At 31.9% G+C, this 15,629-nt stretch overlaps 6 protein-coding genes across 11 annotated transcripts in view; 3 read left to right on the top strand and 3 right to left on the bottom strand.

Annotated features, from left to right (window-relative positions):
* The first annotated feature begins 303 nt into the window (after window positions 1-303).
* On the top strand, window positions 304-4,327 carry LOC115242885. Of its 3 annotated transcripts, none has more exons than XM_029819478.1 (6): window positions 304-652; window positions 796-963; window positions 1,222-1,662; window positions 1,819-2,021; window positions 2,160-2,299; window positions 2,580-4,327. In XM_029819478.1, exons 3-6 carry the CDS (start codon window positions 1,298-1,300, stop codon window positions 3,480-3,482), a joined length of 1,611 nt encoding a protein of 536 aa, XP_029675338.1. In that variant the 5' UTR covers window positions 304-652; window positions 796-963; window positions 1,222-1,297; the 3' UTR covers window positions 3,483-4,327. The 3 variants fall into 3 exon arrangements, with proteins under 3 accessions (XP_029675338.1, XP_029675346.1, XP_029675352.1); XM_029819486.1 differs by having other exon boundaries at window positions 304-542; XM_029819492.1 differs by lacking the exons at window positions 304-652; window positions 796-963 and having other exon boundaries at window positions 1,446-1,662; window positions 1,806-2,021.
* On the bottom strand, window positions 3,758-6,860 carry LOC115242986. The gene is made up of 4 exons (XM_029819630.1): window positions 6,185-6,860; window positions 5,482-6,000; window positions 5,258-5,410; window positions 3,758-4,975 (listed from the first exon to the last, which is right to left on the bottom strand). The coding sequence occupies exons 2-4, from the start codon at window positions 5,902-5,904 to the stop codon at window positions 4,679-4,681; spliced, it is 873 nt and encodes a 290-aa protein (XP_029675490.1). The 5' UTR covers window positions 5,905-6,000; window positions 6,185-6,860; the 3' UTR covers window positions 3,758-4,678.
* On the top strand, window positions 6,859-8,754 carry LOC115243066 (complex III assembly factor LYRM7). 2 transcript variants are annotated; one of them, XR_003885154.1, is made up of 6 exons: window positions 6,859-7,060; window positions 7,254-7,326; window positions 7,406-7,476; window positions 7,664-7,745; window positions 7,825-8,015; window positions 8,246-8,754. XR_003885154.1 is itself a non-coding variant. In XM_029819745.1 (5 exons), exons 1-5 carry the CDS (start codon window positions 7,037-7,039, stop codon window positions 7,953-7,955), a joined length of 381 nt encoding a protein of 126 aa, XP_029675605.1. In that variant the 5' UTR covers window positions 6,859-7,036; the 3' UTR covers window positions 7,956-8,103. The 2 variants fall into 2 exon arrangements, 1 of the variants encoding a protein (XP_029675605.1); XM_029819745.1 differs by lacking the exon at window positions 8,246-8,754 and having other exon boundaries at window positions 7,825-8,103.
* LOC115242915 (glycerol-3-phosphate dehydrogenase [NAD(+)], cytoplasmic-like) lies at window positions 8,140-14,858 on the bottom strand. 3 transcript variants are annotated; one of them, XM_029819528.1, is made up of 8 exons: window positions 14,489-14,835; window positions 13,440-13,620; window positions 9,945-10,085; window positions 9,729-9,870; window positions 9,459-9,571; window positions 9,148-9,378; window positions 8,781-8,980; window positions 8,140-8,314 (listed from the first exon to the last, which is right to left on the bottom strand). In XM_029819528.1, exons 1-8 carry the CDS (start codon window positions 14,533-14,535, stop codon window positions 8,287-8,289), a joined length of 1,083 nt encoding a protein of 360 aa, XP_029675388.1. In that variant the 5' UTR covers window positions 14,536-14,835; the 3' UTR covers window positions 8,140-8,286. The 3 variants fall into 3 exon arrangements, with proteins under 3 accessions (XP_029675388.1, XP_029675397.1, XP_029675405.1); XM_029819537.1 differs by lacking the exon at window positions 14,489-14,835 and adding an exon at window positions 14,303-14,450; XM_029819545.1 differs by lacking the exon at window positions 13,440-13,620 and having other exon boundaries at window positions 14,489-14,858.
* LOC115243002 (peroxiredoxin-6-like) lies at window positions 10,607-13,926 on the top strand. The gene is made up of 5 exons (XM_029819652.1): window positions 10,607-10,799; window positions 11,973-12,129; window positions 12,320-12,537; window positions 12,687-12,762; window positions 12,878-13,926. The coding sequence occupies exons 1-5, from the start codon at window positions 10,717-10,719 to the stop codon at window positions 13,004-13,006; spliced, it is 663 nt and encodes a 220-aa protein (XP_029675512.1). The 5' UTR covers window positions 10,607-10,716; the 3' UTR covers window positions 13,007-13,926.
* LOC115242040 (glycerol-3-phosphate dehydrogenase [NAD(+)] 1, chloroplastic-like) overlaps window positions 14,826-15,629 on the bottom strand; it is a gene marked incomplete at its 5' end in the record, with an annotated part of 2,888 nt that continues 2,084 nt past the window's right edge. Inside the window, 1 exon segment of the mRNA XM_029818055.1 lies at window positions 14,826-14,870. Coding sequence (XP_029673915.1) covers window positions 14,826-14,870 — 45 coding nt within the window.

Raw genomic sequence — 15,629 nt, forward strand, 5'->3', positions numbered from 1 at the left:
TATATATATAATTAAAGAAAAATGTTTGTGTTTTCTATGAAATTTGTTTTATTCCTCAGTCAAAAACTAATTTTCTCACAGAAAGCTAATCAGTATATAAAATTTAGGAATAACTTGTATTTTATTCCAAATATACCGGACATTTTATGCCATACAAATGTAACTTGAAATATATATCTATGTATTTTGGATTCTTATATTTCGGTGATAATAGAATTAAAATTCTACATTTTTTAGAGAAATATTAAGTTACTTAATTCAACAAAAAAAAAAAAAAAAAAAAAAAAAAAAAAAAAAAAAGAATGCAGAAAAATTTTGGGGTAATTTACACCTCTTCTAACTGTTGCTGTTTGCAGTAGTAACCATTGATCTTTATACGCAACATGTACATACATACATAAAACATATACAGCAATATACAGTATTATAGTATTCGATTCATACGCACCAACACGAGCTGCAGGAGAACTGTTGATTGACCAATCAGGATAAAAGAGCTCTTGCATACAAGACCATAACCTGCCATAACCTATCCTATTTGTGTAATAATAACGACATGATACCGATACTTGATTTATCACTATCTTGTGAAATAGAAGCTTATCAAAGTTATCTTCCCCATTTGTTCGACGCGCTGACTAATCGATCAATCGTAAAATATAATATATATAATATATTACTTATCTTCCTCATCGTTTTCCCATAAAGTTCACTGTAATTCCACGAACCGCGCAATTATATAATTTATTTCTTTATAAAGAGAGTTTCGTGTACACTTTTTATATAAATTTGTAGTAAATGGAAGAATATTATGACCATGCTGTACTTTGAAAAATTAAAGTATATGACTGAAGTGTATGACTATGTGACTTGATGGAAGTATATGTGCAGCTTTATCATTGAAATGTTTCGATTAATCTAAAGACACGTTGAAAAATCACAGTTGATCTTTAGCCACCTTAGGTAAATAGCCATGCTAATTATTTATTATTAAATTTTTAAATTGTTTTTTCTTTCTTTCCTCATTAAAGAAATAAATTTTTCCAATATATTTTTTAATTCCACATTATATATATTTATACATTATATATGTTCTATCATATATAATAATACATCACAGTAACATTTAATAAATATAAAACTTTAAATAATGAAAATAATATTCGTTTTTTATTACAATTGCGTCAATATTTTATCATTAATCATATTTCTTTTTTGCAGAAAGAGCTTCAGTTGTAGGTCATTTGTACGCACTGTCAGAACTGAAAGATGAAACAGATTTGTTAATTCTAAGAAAATGGCACAAGAGTCAACTAAACTTTGCCATAGAAAATCCACATGTTTCATGAAGGTCCCATTAAAGTCAACCGAACAGATATATCTAATATTTCTCATACCAGCATTAACCAATTGTTTTATATACATAATTAATTTTGCTGCTGACTTAGTGGTAGCTATTCAACACTTCAAAGAAGAAAATCTATTATGGGGAGCTTGCACTATTGCAATTATGTATGCCCCGGCACTTACATATTTTATACTGACAATTTCAAGACCAGATTGGTGGATGACAGATGACGACAAAGTATCGAAAGGCATTTTTAGATGGTTTGCTCTTCAAGTGTTTCAGTTCATTGGATTTGTGTTCTTTGTATTATACAGGTAATACTTAATTTTCAACATGAGTAAATTTTTATTTATTCTTTATTTAATTAACAAGTTAGATAATTTACATTATTTATTTAATTGATGAATTTAATTTGTTAGTTTGTAGGCTGTAATCAATGGTTATATAGGGAAAGTAGTTTATTTTTACAGATATGCAGGACTAATTGTACTCTCTGTGGATGCCATAAATTTATTTGGAGATGCAAGAGTTAAGACATTAAATGTAGCCGCAGCACCTGCAGCTATCGAATTGTACTTCTTCCTACAGGCATGGTTTCAAGCCGCACCACAAGCTATTTTTCAAACACATTTGCTCTTCAGACAGAGTTCTGCGCTTCGCAGTTATCAATCTGGTATATTATATTTTTTATATAAGTATTGTAATATTTACATTACATTTTTTTATAGCTTGATGAGTTACACAAAATAACTTGTTTTTAAAAAATCTTATTTTATATAATAATGAGTATATGTAACTTACTCATTTGCAGTGACTGTACAAGTACTCTGCATCATTATGTCTATTGTAATACTAGCCATTGAGACAGCCTCTTTTCAAAGATTCGAGAGCCAACGTGTAAATGGCAGAAAACTACCTTGGGCGATGTGGCTGAAGAAGTACTGCGTTGAGGTATATTATAATTCAACTACAAAAATAAAATATTCCAACAATTTTAAATTTATTATTTGTTCATATAACTTAACAATTTCATTAAACTTGCATTTAACTTTTATCTTTACACAACTATTATTATTTTGTGTAAATTTCATATAATATTATTTGCATTGTTATATATCTTATTATGTATTTTGTATTTCCATTTGATTACTGAGGATGATTCTAGAGCATAATTAACATATTATTTCTGTGAATTACTACAATTAATACTATGTTAATTCTATTCAACTAGGAACTGAACAATATCGAAGAAAAAGCGCCATTACAAGCGTTACCTTTACCTGAAGGAAAGGAACAAGACAATGCCGCGCCGCACGAATCAACATCATCGGAAAAATTGCCGGAAGACCCGGCCGTTATCGAAAACGAAGGGCAGCATCAAAATAGATACCATGAAACTTCCTTGCATCGCCAGATTTCCGTGACTCCACCGTTACCACCGAAAAATGCGCGCGTGACGCCACCGCCGACGCCGCTTCGCGGCATCACAACGGTGACGCCGCTTCCAGTGCCGGACGTACCGGCGCCACCGCGTCCAGATTCCGTTTATCGAGAAGAAGAAGCAGCGAAAGCAGCATCGATCCTCGAGTCAAATCAAAGACTGATAGACAGCAGCGCACAAAGTCTAAAAGTTCCTAAACGTAAATATTCCGAGAAAGGTCTCGAAGAAGACGATCCGATTGGAAAATTTCTATCCTTTGTCTGGTGGTTTCTCTTCATCCTGGCACGCGTGTTCGCAATTACTGTAGCTTATGAATTCTATCCAGTATCCTTACTGGCTATGCTAGGTGTGCATTATGCTATCACGTTGATCTATCTTTTTTACTACTCGAAGTATTACGATGCGATCACGTCTATTGTTAATTTTTGGCTCGGCCTGGTCTACATATTCAGTCTGATCGAATACCGGATCAAATTTAAGTACGCCGATTGGTGGACATTGCCGTACTATGTATTTGTGATCGCCCAGAACTCAACGCTAACGCTGATGTGGTACTTGAACACCGATTGGGACGGATTCTGGTACACCTATATATTCTACACGATTTTCGTTAGCATGGCGCTCTGCGTTCTCTCGTCTTTAGTATACCACGCGATGTTTAAGCCAAAGAAATGTAGAGTGTACAGCAGTTGACAGTCGCTAGAGAAGGCTATGTTCTTTGGATAAGTCTTCTAAAAATCGTACTTCCACTCTTTTGCTTCTATGCAAAGTATAAATAAATTATAGTTACAAATTTTCTTCAAGTATCGATAGATCTCATCGGAAAAAACTAAATGATGTTAATAAGCACAATAGAGATTTTCTATAATTTATTTACACCTTAACAGGTGTGTTATTTTTTGACTTTTATTAAAGGTTTAAATTTCTTTGCGTTCAGATGTTGAAGATAATATCTCATGCAAAAAAGATCGTTTATAAAATGTATATTTATAAGTATAATTGCTATATATTACAACTGTGACTGTAGTCATACATTATTCATAGAATAATGATAGGTATAGGAAGACTTTTAGACAGTCACACTATTTATAGATTGGTGCAAAAGAGGTTTGGCATAAATTTGTCAAAAAAGAGTTAAAAATCAAATTATACACATTTGCATAATTTGTGTTAATGAAAAAGATCACTATTAAATATAATCATTAAGGAAAAAATATTCGATTTTTTTTAGAAATTCTAGATGCTTGACTTTGCTTAATATAGTTAGAGCAAGTCTTAATAAAAAATAATCCATGGCATCTTTTGCACCATTCTAATACTTCAGGCAGCATGCTCGTTTTATTTTTTAACAATATGTAAAAATATTTACAATGTTATATACATTTATATATATAAAAAAAGTGGACCTATTATATACACATTCCTTTTATATATACATATATATATAATATAGTGTTTCGAAATTCACGATTAAATATACTACAGAAAAATTAATTAGTAATAGTTTTTGAAATATAATTTAAAGCTACTTAATCATACACAAGATACTTTTCTTTAAATATCCTGTGATTAGTCCAGCTTTAAATCCTTATATCTCTATCTACTGCTTGGAAAAAATTGCAAATACTTTTATTTAATTTTTTGAGAATTCAAAATATATATAATCTCTTCTTTCTCGTCTGAAAATCCAAACCTGATTCTCTAAATGGTCATGTAGAAGATTATAAGATACATATCTTATAATCCTCTACGTAATATGTATAGAGAAATTACAAAATACGTTTGTCTTTCAATAAAGTTAGAACACAGTCTTTGTTGAAGAAAGTTGTCACCCATTATTCTATGTGAGCACATTTATATATATGTGTGTGGGTACACATCTTTCTTTTTCACACATGAATACTCGAATCTCTGTGAAGATTACCGAGCTGAGCCTCGAATAAAATATCGTTCAATAATTTCTCGGCTATTATTCTTTGGTCCAGTCTCATGTTTCTAAGTTTGGCGGCGACGTTACGACCGATCGCATCGTACTCATCTTCCGTTACGAACGAATTGTTATGCGGTATTCTTAGAGACAGATCCGTGGATTCTGTTTCCTCGGAGCGTCGTCGAACTAGCGATGTGTCGCTCCAATCCGCAGATTGGTGCTCGTAAGATTCTTCGTTTTCAGTTACACATTCCTCCTGCATATGCATGTATATGTGAACATATTAATTTAATTACAATGCAAGCAGAGAAAGAACTTTTTCTCTATTTAGATTGCAATTAAAATCACATTCTTGTAAGAGACAGGCAAACGAAAATTAATCTGGTTATACAAATCCAATTAATCTGGTTATACAAATTATAATCTATCTCTTTCTTTTCTAATAGGTTTTATATTTTAACTCTTGCATCCACATATAGAACAGCAAGGAGTTGATCCGCATTGCAAACAGCAAAAATTGGGGAAAAATTATGCTTACCGATTTGCAGCGCTTTTTATTTTGTAACACCACGCGTCTCGTTCGTACTATTTCAGAGCACTTATCAGGCAACATTGAATCAATGTATACCATTGCCGGTTTCCTTTGATTAGATTTGCATCTTATTTTCTCAATCAAGGACGGATGCAATCGCTGCAAGAGTAATAATTGGCAAATAATAATAAACCTCTTTTCTTTCTAAACCAATTTATATACTAATTTACCTTCATATGACTAAGGAAATTGCCAGTAGACTTCAGATTGCCATTTAACAATTTCTGACACTGCTGACAACGCACCGTAACATTGGTATCCTCTACTCTGGTCACTGTAAAATATTCTCCATCTAATATAGCAGGTAATCTGACTGGAGTTAATGTTGTGCTCTGTTGAGCATTTGACTGAATCTGCGTCATTTGATGCGGCTGGTGCTGTTGCTGCTGCTGCTGTAGCACCAATGTATCACGATTTTCTTGATTTTGCACTTGCATCTGTCGAGTAGGTGTTTGACTATTCACAGATTGAGTTTGAGTGATCTCACGTTGACGATTTGCAGTGGTAGCTGCAGATTCATTGTACGTCTCAAATGTTTCCATCTTATTCTCATAGTTTTGCATGGGAAAATTGTCCATAGTGACAAAATGCATGTAAGCCTTAGTTCAGTAAGCAGACAAGGATCACTTCCTCTCTCGTTCTCTCTCTCCTCCTTGAATTAATTTTACAAATGTGAGTATTCGGAGTAGCTGGAAAAGAATAAGAACTTGTTATAGATTTTTCACAGCAATTAAACATAGCAATATTACTTATCTAGGACTCTTATTGAATTTTATATGAGCTGATAAATAAGAGCGTTGTGTGACGAATTTAGATAAGATAATAGATGAGAACGTGTATATGTTTATATAAGAGATTGTAAGAATCGCTTACCAACTTTGTTGATCAAAGTTGTACTCCCAGTAGTGACACTGACAATGAACTGTCGGCACCATTGAGCTCTATGGCCCGTATTCATAGTCCTTTTCTTCGAAATTTTCTTCTTGAAGAAATGAATTTATCTATCTAAAATATTGTATATCCGCATGTATATATACAGGATGTTAATTAATTCATGGCCACTAACCAAGTATATGCGATACTGTTGACGACAAAATAAGTCGAAAAGTTTTCAACCATTTTTTTTTTTTTTTTTTTTTTCTACGATAGAGGGTTTATTAAATATGTTTCATCCAATCAGCGCCCTTTTTCTTACACATGCATGGAGCAGTTCCGACTGACAACGTGTCGGGTTCGGACGTGTTTTTGCGTACTGCGTATGTCCTTTGTCTGGACCTTTTTTTTGGACTTCCTCCTCTCTTAAGAGGAGTTTTTGCTTATATCTTACAAACCCATAAGAAACAATGGTGTATGGGCGACTAATGCCCAACCAGCCATAAAAGAAAGAAGAAGAAGAACACATGCATGGATGCTTTTCATTTACGAGTTCATGAAAATTGACTTTGATTGAATTCGATTGGCTCGATTTACTAAAGTCACGTTCGCAATCCTTGTAGCATTATTTCATCCTTAAAGGCCCGTCTACAATGGCAGTAACAAGGCTGTAGGAGTAGGAGACGTTTATGTTTATCGACAGTTAAATAAACACAGATAATACGGCGAAAGACAAGTGGAACGAGCTCTAAGAATGACAAATTATATCTAATTCAGTTTTATATGTAAATAAATGAAAAGTAACTTTTTTAAATTACTTGTAATAGAATAATTAGAAAGATTTCCGCATAAATGGGCGACTGTCTACGGCGAGAGGTAATCATATATTAAAGAGTTATATCACTACTTTTTTTCAAAGTATTCGCCGACATATATCTTCTCCTTTATATAATAGTTATTTTTATATCCAAATGTGATGACACAATACATACATCTTATTATTTCCTATTAAAAAATTTTTCAAGTTTTTCTTTTTCATTTATTTATTTTATTATAACATTGTTTTCAGGTTCTACGAGTGTTTAAAAAACTTCATAGAACAAGATTGAAGACATTTGAAGGTGATGAGCATGCATTGCAAGGTAAATTTGCACACTTTGTTATTATTATGTAATAAATACAATTTCAATATAAGTAATACTTTACCGAATTGTTCTTTAGTTGTAAGAAAGAAGATAAATGACGAATACAGGAAATATAAAAATGTTACAAACCAGGCGGCAATTGAAGAGGTACATGCCTCTGTTTAATTCTAGTAACTAGAATGATATACATTTATTAGTATAAAGTGTGTAGGGAGATAGAGCATATTATATATACACAGTTATATATATTAGTGTATATATTGAAGATTATATTGAATATATTTGTATTTAATTTAAAAGAAATTAATGCAAAAATTTTGTATTACTGTTTCAGTTGAATAAGTTTGCGCAGGAAGTCGAATATGAGGTGCGAACGACTGTTATTCAGGTGGTTGAAACGGCACCTGGAAAAGTAGGTAAGTTATAATTGATATTAAAAATAATAGAGAAAAATTACATTATCTAATTAATGAGCGATATTGAAATATATTTTAGCACTGCGACTCACTCCAGATGTCCTAGTGGATAATGTATTGTACAAGGATCAGGAAAATAACAACACAGGCAAAGAAAACAGAGCTCAAACTTGTGAAAAATATACAACATTGAAAAATACGAAGCAATAATTTCTTGAGACTATGAAAAGTATTAAGAGTTTAAAAATGGCTTACAATTACATGTGGATTGTAAATATACTTGATTATTTAAAATTATTGTAAATATTGTATCTTGTATATGCTGTATAGATATAAATGTACAAAATGAGAGACATTATAAGTTTACTGGATTTAATTAAAAGATGCAATTTTACTTCATATAATTAAGATATCTTTATTTACAGCAATACAATTACAGTAGATGCTCAAAGTATGTACAAGTTTTTGCTGCTTAATTTATTTTCTTCTTGATGTTACAGGCTGTTCCTACAAGAGTCCGATTGAATGTATTCTAAATGAACTATGCACTTCCCTCTTCTAATCTCATCCTGGAACATGTGGAAATTGCTTCACATATTTTTTCTATGGTTGTAACACCGTGATTATGCGCACCTTATCTTTCTTAAAGATTTTACATAATTATTTGTGTATACAAGGAAGGAGAATTATGGAATAGAAATTATTACAATTTCTATTTGATTTTTACTTGAAAATATAGTTTGAAGAGCACACAAGCTGGCGAGGAAAAGGACTTAATACATGTAAAGGGTCTTTGGAGCAAACCTGAGGAGATACAGTCAATGAAAATAGTATTCTTTTGTTAATTGGTTACAATAATATGAAATTAATTGCCATTTTTAGGATTTCCGATTTTGCAAAATTTATTTCGATTTGATCAAAATAAAAAAATATTTCCTGAAAAGCTATTTAAAGTGGATCAACAGTAATTCAATAAAATTCACTAAATGTAATAAACGCTAATGGAGTATAACTAATTTAGTATGGAAATCTTACACATGTTCGGGATGACTACGGATCTGATCAATGAGATCCGCCGGTCGTAACTGATCGGTACAAACGCGATGCACCGCTGTGAATAGTGGAAACTTGTCCACCAAGCCACGCGCCTTCAGCATATCGTGGACTTCGTCTGCCGTTGCTGGTCCCTGCAGCTTCTGCCCGGACAACAGTTCATCTTCCAATGCCTTGATAGTCTGTCATCATTACATATAGCACGATTAGATTGATTCGGCATTACCGCATCAATGCTTAAAGATCGGTAGAAGTGATGCCGATGATACACGAAGCATCGATAGCGATCGGAGCTGAAGTATATCGTTTTGCTGATCCTCAAATCTTCGAGAACCTATTGAGACCTCACCTTGCCAGTCTTGACAAATTGTTCGCAGACTCTGCGATTCCTTCCTCCGTAGCAAGTTGTAATCAGATCTGCCACACCGCAGCTTTCGAAGAATGTGGAAAGTTTAGAACCGCTGTAGAAGGTATCGACAAACTTGACCATCTCCATTAGTCCTAATCGAATCACTGCGGCTTTTGTGTTGTCTCCCAATCCGAGACCATCCACGAAACCGGCGGCACATGCCACTATGTTCTACGAACGAAATATATTTGGTTTATAAAATGATAAACAAAGATAATACGCATGAGTTTCTTTAAAGATGATCAACATACCTTCAGGGCTCCGCAAACTTCCACAGTCTCGCAATCTTCTACAACAACCACTCGAAAATTTGAAGTTTGAATGAGGTCTCTTAGCACCGGCGCCAATCGTTTATCTTTACATCCTGCAATTTTTTACGATTCTTAGATAATTTTCGTAATATTTGGATGGATTTAGTATACTTCCGAATTGATAATTAGAACAGAAAATCTTTCTTTCTCTCTCTAAAAAATCTATATTCCATTTAAAAACACAAGGTTATATATAGAAAAAATATCTACCAATCGTAGTTTCGCAGAACTTTTCCTCGGCGACCTCATTAGCGAGATTGGCGCCCATTAAAACGTTACACTGTATTCTCAGATTCTTCTCGATGATCTTGGAGATTAATTCAATATTGTTCCCTTCGCCTCGTCCGAAACCCTTTCATTAAAATTCATTAACTTAATACAATTACGATATGAAGAGGAAGAAAGAGAGTTATGTTTGAAATATACCTTAATGAGAGAAAGACCAACCGCAGTTGGTTTTATGTTATCTAATAGCGTTGAGCATAAGGTGCGAATAAACTGATGTGGCAAGACAAAAATGAGGATATCGGCATCTTTTGCGGCCTCTACAACATCGGGTACGGCAACCTGGAAGAATATTTATCCAGAATTAGTTTCCCTATCTTAAACATCAAATTTTATGATATAGAAAGAAATCATAGGAATGTATAGAAAAAAACTGCGGGAATCATAATAGCACGAAGATAAGACTAATTCTCTTTTCATCAGTTTGGCTATTATCTATAATTAAAGATCACGAAGACTGATTTTAAGAGCAGCATGATCAAAGATGATGATGTATGAGCCCGGATATATATCATTATTGTGGACATGTTTATATATTTAATTTTTATATTTTTCCCCAAACTATCTAATTAATTTGTATTTTTAAGTTACACACAGAGAGAGAGAGAGAGAGAGAGAGAGAGAGAGAAACTACCTGCCGTTTAGATTTTCTTTTTCGTATGGAAAGAGGATTTTTTCATTGATATCAAGTAATCACTATTTAGTCATCCAAACGTCAATAATATTAGTAAGATCAGATATGGGGAGGAGATACGTGATGTTTGATATGTTTGCATCATATTATTCGAGCACCTATATAAAGCGCAAACAAGCGTTACAAACCGGTCTAGTCATCAGTGCTACACGAGCATCTCATCGAGATACACGGTCGTGCAATTTCTTCATTGAGTATCAAGTCAAGGGCAACGCAATAATGAGGCTTAACAGTATCATACCGAATTTTAAGGCTGAGACCACACAGGGTCCCATCGATTTTTACGAATGGCAAGGCAACTCGTAAGTTGCTTATAATATATATAATATTTCTTTTACACACACATACATAAACACATATAAAAGTTGATCTTTTATATAGTTATTATAATATAGTTGTGATTTATTATTGCATATATTAAAACGATGATTTATATAATAACTGCATTTATTGGCAAGGAATAAGAATTATTTTATTCTCTGTCTATATATTTATTTTAATTATCTTTTATATATTTTTCTCTGAATATTTTTTAATTTGCAAATTCTTGAAGACTTATTGAATATATGCTAGAAAATATGAAATTATTTTGTAAAATTATGTCGTTATTATATTTAAAAATAAAAATTTTCAAGATAAAAGTCGACATTGCTAAATGTAACACAAGAGAAAACATAATACAAGAAAATATGAAATAAAATGCATATTATCGATTACAAAATTAACTTTTGCACATGTTGCAGGGATTTTATCTAGCGAGATTTTATCTATAGCTCGATTTTTATAATAATTTATAATATTTTATCTTATGTGATTTTATCTAGCTCGATTTTTATAATAATTTATCAGTAAACAGTCCGGTAGTTATATAATTTATTATGTTGAATTTATTGCGCATATTGTGTCATATATTGCGCATATCGCAACAGCTTAATTCGCATTTGCTCACACGTATATGATTTGCAGCGAAGTGTTATTCAAGAATACATCCTTTGATTATTGTAAACAATCTATTTATAAGATAATATACATAGTAATTATATATAACTATATGTAATATAAAAAATTATTTATGCGATTTAAAAAAATCCTTGGTATAAAGTCAAAGCGAAAATTTAACATAAGAAATGGAATTATGAGAAATGTATAAGTGTCGCACTCGAATCAGATAATTGCGACCAGTTATATAATTCTGATAAAATGCCATAAACAAGCGATTATACTTGTTAACAGAATAGAGAATAACAGAAATTTGATTGCTATACTCGGTCATCTTTATATAGTAGAATTACATATTTTGGGGAATTTAATTGTATAAATTATATATATATATTGTATTACTTATATTAATAGCATAATATATAATTTTTATTAGGTATATATTTAACCTGATTTCTCTCTCTCTCTCTCTCTCTTTCTTTTAGAATACCAATTTTAATTTTTTATTTGATTTTGTTAATGTTTATTCTTTGCAGATGGGTGGTTCTATTCTCCCATCCTGCAGACTTCACTCCTGTGTGCACTACCGAATTGGGTCGTATTGCCGTGCATCAGCCACACTTTCAGAAACGCAATACCAAGCTGCTTGCTCATTCAGTTGACAAGCTCAAGGACCACGTGGACTGGGTCAATGTAAGTTTAATAAAACCTACATTAAGAATGCAATTTCTGATATTTTTATATCATTATATACATTTTTATATAAACTATATTCATTTATTAATCTTCTAAATTTTCACACTTTTCTCTTTGCTATTATCCTCAATTTTCAAATTGTCTTTATATAATTCATCATTTCTAATTAATTTTTTCTTTCTTGTAGGATATTAAGTCGTACTGCAGAGACATTCCTGGCGCTTTCCCGTATCCTATCATTGCCGATCACGATCGTAAGCTTGCCATAAAACTGGATATGATCGACGAACAAAGCAAGGACGATCCGGAAACCGCTCAGACTGTTCGTGCTCTGTACATTATCAGTCCGGATCATCGTTTGCGACTCTCCATGCAATATCCGACCTCCACTGGACGCAATGTCGAGTAAGTTGATGAAATATAACTACATTAAATATCGCGTTTGATGCATTCAACAGATCCATAATGAGAGAAAGAAAGAGTTTTGTATGCATATATAAATCTCTAATATATTATTGAAATCTATATTAATTGATATTATTTTCTCATTTCAGCGAGATATTGCGTGTGATCGATTCGTTGCAGCTCGTTGATAAACGACCAGAAGTAGCAACTCCCGCTAATTGGGTGGTGAGTATCATTTTATTTCTTTCATTGCTTATTTCTTGTGGTAATATTTATATCTGATTATGACGATTTAATATAACTGCGATAGCAATATGATTCTAATCTATTTTAAATATAGCCTGGTGAGAAAGTAATGATCCTGCCGACAGTGAAGGAAGAGGATCTTCCAAATCTCTTCCCAGGAGGTGTCGATCGTGTGTCTATGCCCTCTGGAAAAGTCTACGTTCGCACTACCACTGATTATTAATCGAGAACGTTTTCTCTATCCACACAAATATATTTCTCACTTGCTTCTAATTTCTTTATCTGAATAGTTTTGATTTAATCCCTTAAAGCAAATCTAATAGATTTCAAGCAGATTGTATCTCGATGAAAAGTTTTTTTAAAAATTACATTTGAACATTAATTTTTAATATCTTATAAAATTCTTTCCCCAAATTCTAATTTTTTTAAGTTGTCGATCTAGATTACTCGGTTACCTCTTGAATTTGTCAGATATTTTCTAAATTTTGTTATCTATTAATCATGATATTCTTATATATTTTCTTTCTATCTGTATAAAAATATTACAGATTGCTGCTAAAATTATTTACTAATTATTTTTTCCAACATCTTATAATTGATATCGAATTATTCAAATTGTCAAAACAAATAGACTAAAATATATTCGAGGTACTTGCCACATTTTCCGGAAGTTTGTGCCCAGGCAAATATTTAACATTCTCGTGAAGAGTGTTGATTATGTCGGTCAGTTTTTCATTGTTGATAATCTCCTCGTACACATACATCGTTACTCGTGTCTCGAATATATTATTGTATTTCGTGACATTCGCCCCGACGATTTTTGCGATTGCCGAGCCCCTAGAACGATTCATCGCATATATAACAAGATTCTTCAAATGAATAACATGTTACTGTCCATTAATATAACTTTTGGTTAATAATATTCATATATTAGCAAATATGATGATTATAAGTACATATATATATAATTCGATTAGTGAAACATTTTGTATATAATAATTATTAATTATGATGAAAAAAGTGAAATTAAATTGTAATATTTAAATTTCATTTATTAAATTTGTGCGGTCGCGTGTTGCGCGTCCTCGAAATTATAATGCAACGAGTTAATTTTGGAACAATAAACAGATAGTGGAGCACAATTACATCGGTATGCCTGTCACCTCGCGCAAATTAGATCAAATAAAACTACTGATCTGCTTTATTATTGACATTCAAGATGAAATATATATATTGCTTCTTTTAATATACAAATAATATATTAAGAAAATGTGTATGACATGTACCTTTTCTTCTACATTATCATAAAATTTTATTTTTATATCATTATATAATATATTGCAGAGAATTCTTATTTTATACACATGCACACATATACATACACATATATGAATTAATTTTGAATATTAAATATTAACTGAAAAAGAAACAAAGAGAGCAATTTTTAGGTATCTTATGTTATCAGTTTATTTTCCGTTGATTATTTAACGTGTTACAATTCATGATTATATAAACTTACCTGAAGAAGGGATATATATGTCGCTTTCATCTTTAGATAAAGCTTTATATTTCAATAAACACGCGCATGTGCACTCCAACAGATAAATACAAAAGGCAATTAAAAGGGAGAAATTAAAGGAAAGATGACAGGGATATTGCAAGAAATTAATTTGTAATTAATTATCCTTGGCATAAAGAAAATTACCAATTGCCGCTGCCGACGATGCATACTCTTTTCTTCGCGTCCGGCATGTTTCTTTTCTCTTTTAGATAGTCCCGTTCCAAATAATAATTCCGGATCGATAGTCGATCAACCGCGAGGCCCGACCACGACTGACCGATTGACTTAGAAGCCCGCTGACCTTAGCAGCGATCGTGAAATATTTTCTAGCGTTTGCGCATGCAAGCTCTGGATTAAAGCCAACCGAGCAGACGCTTCGACGACGAACAAAGCGTCGCGAACGAAATTAGCGGTGCACCGATAATAGCGATAATGAGTTAAGGTCACGAATTCGATCTTGACCCTATGATGTGTCCTTCATTCAATTTTGTACTGATTCATTTACATTTTGTATTTTGGAGCCAGACTGTCCAAAAAATGGAGTTATTAATTATTTAAAGTTAAATGATTAAAATATATTATAATTATATTATAATTATAATATAGATATCTAATGTAATTTTGAAATATTCTTCCAGTATACTATATGAATACTATAAACTATATAAAAGAATTGCGATTAATCGACGAAATATTTTCGATATTATATATTATCAACTCGCTTCTGGTGCTTATAATGACAGTAAAAACAATTACATCGTCGCGAGTATGAAAAATAATACGACCTTGAACACTGCTTTTACAATATTGAATCATTCGGAATGACTCGCAAAGAAATATTGAAAAATATAAGCAATGTATCTATTGGCTTTATTTTCTTACATTTTATGCATTTACAAATAAATTGCACTTATATATATATATATATATAACAGAAAAAACATTATTAAAAATAGTGACGCGTGAAACATCCTGTATATCTTGTAAAGAAGTTAAGTAAGATAAGAATATACGTTAGATTATTGGTCCCTTTTCCGCCTTTTTTATCGTGTTCTTGCTTAGTCGAATGAGTCTATAATATCCCATTCTCAGAAAATAAATATTTTGTTATTCTTAGCTAGCTTTGTGCGCACACATGTGCAGCAATTCTTTGCAGAGGGATATCTTCTAAGAAAAGAGATATGTAATCTAAGGTTTCAATATTATAAAATTCCTAATAGTAAATCATATTGTTTGATTACACTAATTATTTCTCTTAAAAAAATTAATTAAAACTAATAATATA

This window comes from Formica exsecta, unplaced genomic scaffold (genome assembly GCF_003651465.1).
Source record: "Formica exsecta isolate Colony F162 unplaced genomic scaffold, ASM365146v1 scaffold120, whole genome shotgun sequence".
In the NCBI taxonomy this organism is placed as follows: Eukaryota; Metazoa; Arthropoda; class Insecta; order Hymenoptera; family Formicidae; genus Formica; species Formica exsecta.

Excerpts from the sequence above, each read along its gene's own strand:
- LOC115243066 (XM_029819745.1), top strand. The coding sequence starts at position 7,037 with ATGGGCGACTGTCTACGGCGAGAG. Across the intron at positions 7,061-7,253 it reads GCGACTGTCTACGGCGAGAG|GTTCTACGAGTGTTTAAAAA; the intron begins GTAATCATATAT and ends CATTGTTTTCAG. Across the intron at positions 7,477-7,663 it reads ACCAGGCGGCAATTGAAGAG|TTGAATAAGTTTGCGCAGGA; the intron begins GTACATGCCTCT and ends TTACTGTTTCAG.
- LOC115242915 (XM_029819528.1), bottom strand. The coding sequence starts at position 14,535 with ATGCCGGACGCGAAGAAAAGAGTATGCATCGTCGGCAGCGGCAATTG. Across the intron at positions 10,086-13,439 it reads ACAAACTTCCGGAAAATGTG|GTTGCCGTACCCGATGTTGT; the intron begins GCAAGTACCTCG and ends ATATTCTTCCAG. Across the intron at positions 8,981-9,147 it reads AATTTGTCAAGACTGGCAAG|ACTATCAAGGCATTGGAAGA; the intron begins GTGAGGTCTCAA and ends TAATGATGACAG.
- LOC115242986 (XM_029819630.1), bottom strand. The coding sequence starts at position 5,904 with ATGCATTTTGTCACTATGGACAATTTTCCCATGCAAAACTATGAGAAT. Across the intron at positions 5,411-5,481 it reads ATTTCCTTAGTCATATGAAG|CGATTGCATCCGTCCTTGAT; the intron begins GTAAATTAGTAT and ends TTACTCTTGCAG. Across the intron at positions 4,976-5,257 it reads ATAAAAAGCGCTGCAAATCG|GAGGAATGTGTAACTGAAAA; the intron begins GTAAGCATAATT and ends ATGCATATGCAG.
- LOC115243002 (XM_029819652.1), top strand. The coding sequence starts at position 10,717 with ATGAGGCTTAACAGTATCATACCGAATTTTAAGGCTGAGACCACACAG. Across the intron at positions 12,130-12,319 it reads ACCACGTGGACTGGGTCAAT|GATATTAAGTCGTACTGCAG; the intron begins GTAAGTTTAATA and ends TCTTTCTTGTAG. Across the intron at positions 12,538-12,686 it reads TCCACTGGACGCAATGTCGA|CGAGATATTGCGTGTGATCG; the intron begins GTAAGTTGATGA and ends TTCTCATTTCAG.
- LOC115242885 (XM_029819478.1), top strand. The coding sequence starts at position 1,298 with ATGGCACAAGAGTCAACTAAACTTTGCCATAGAAAATCCACATGTTTC. Across the intron at positions 2,022-2,159 it reads GCTTCGCAGTTATCAATCTG|TGACTGTACAAGTACTCTGC; the intron begins GTATATTATATT and ends ACTCATTTGCAG. Across the intron at positions 2,300-2,579 it reads TGAAGAAGTACTGCGTTGAG|GAACTGAACAATATCGAAGA; the intron begins GTATATTATAAT and ends CTATTCAACTAG.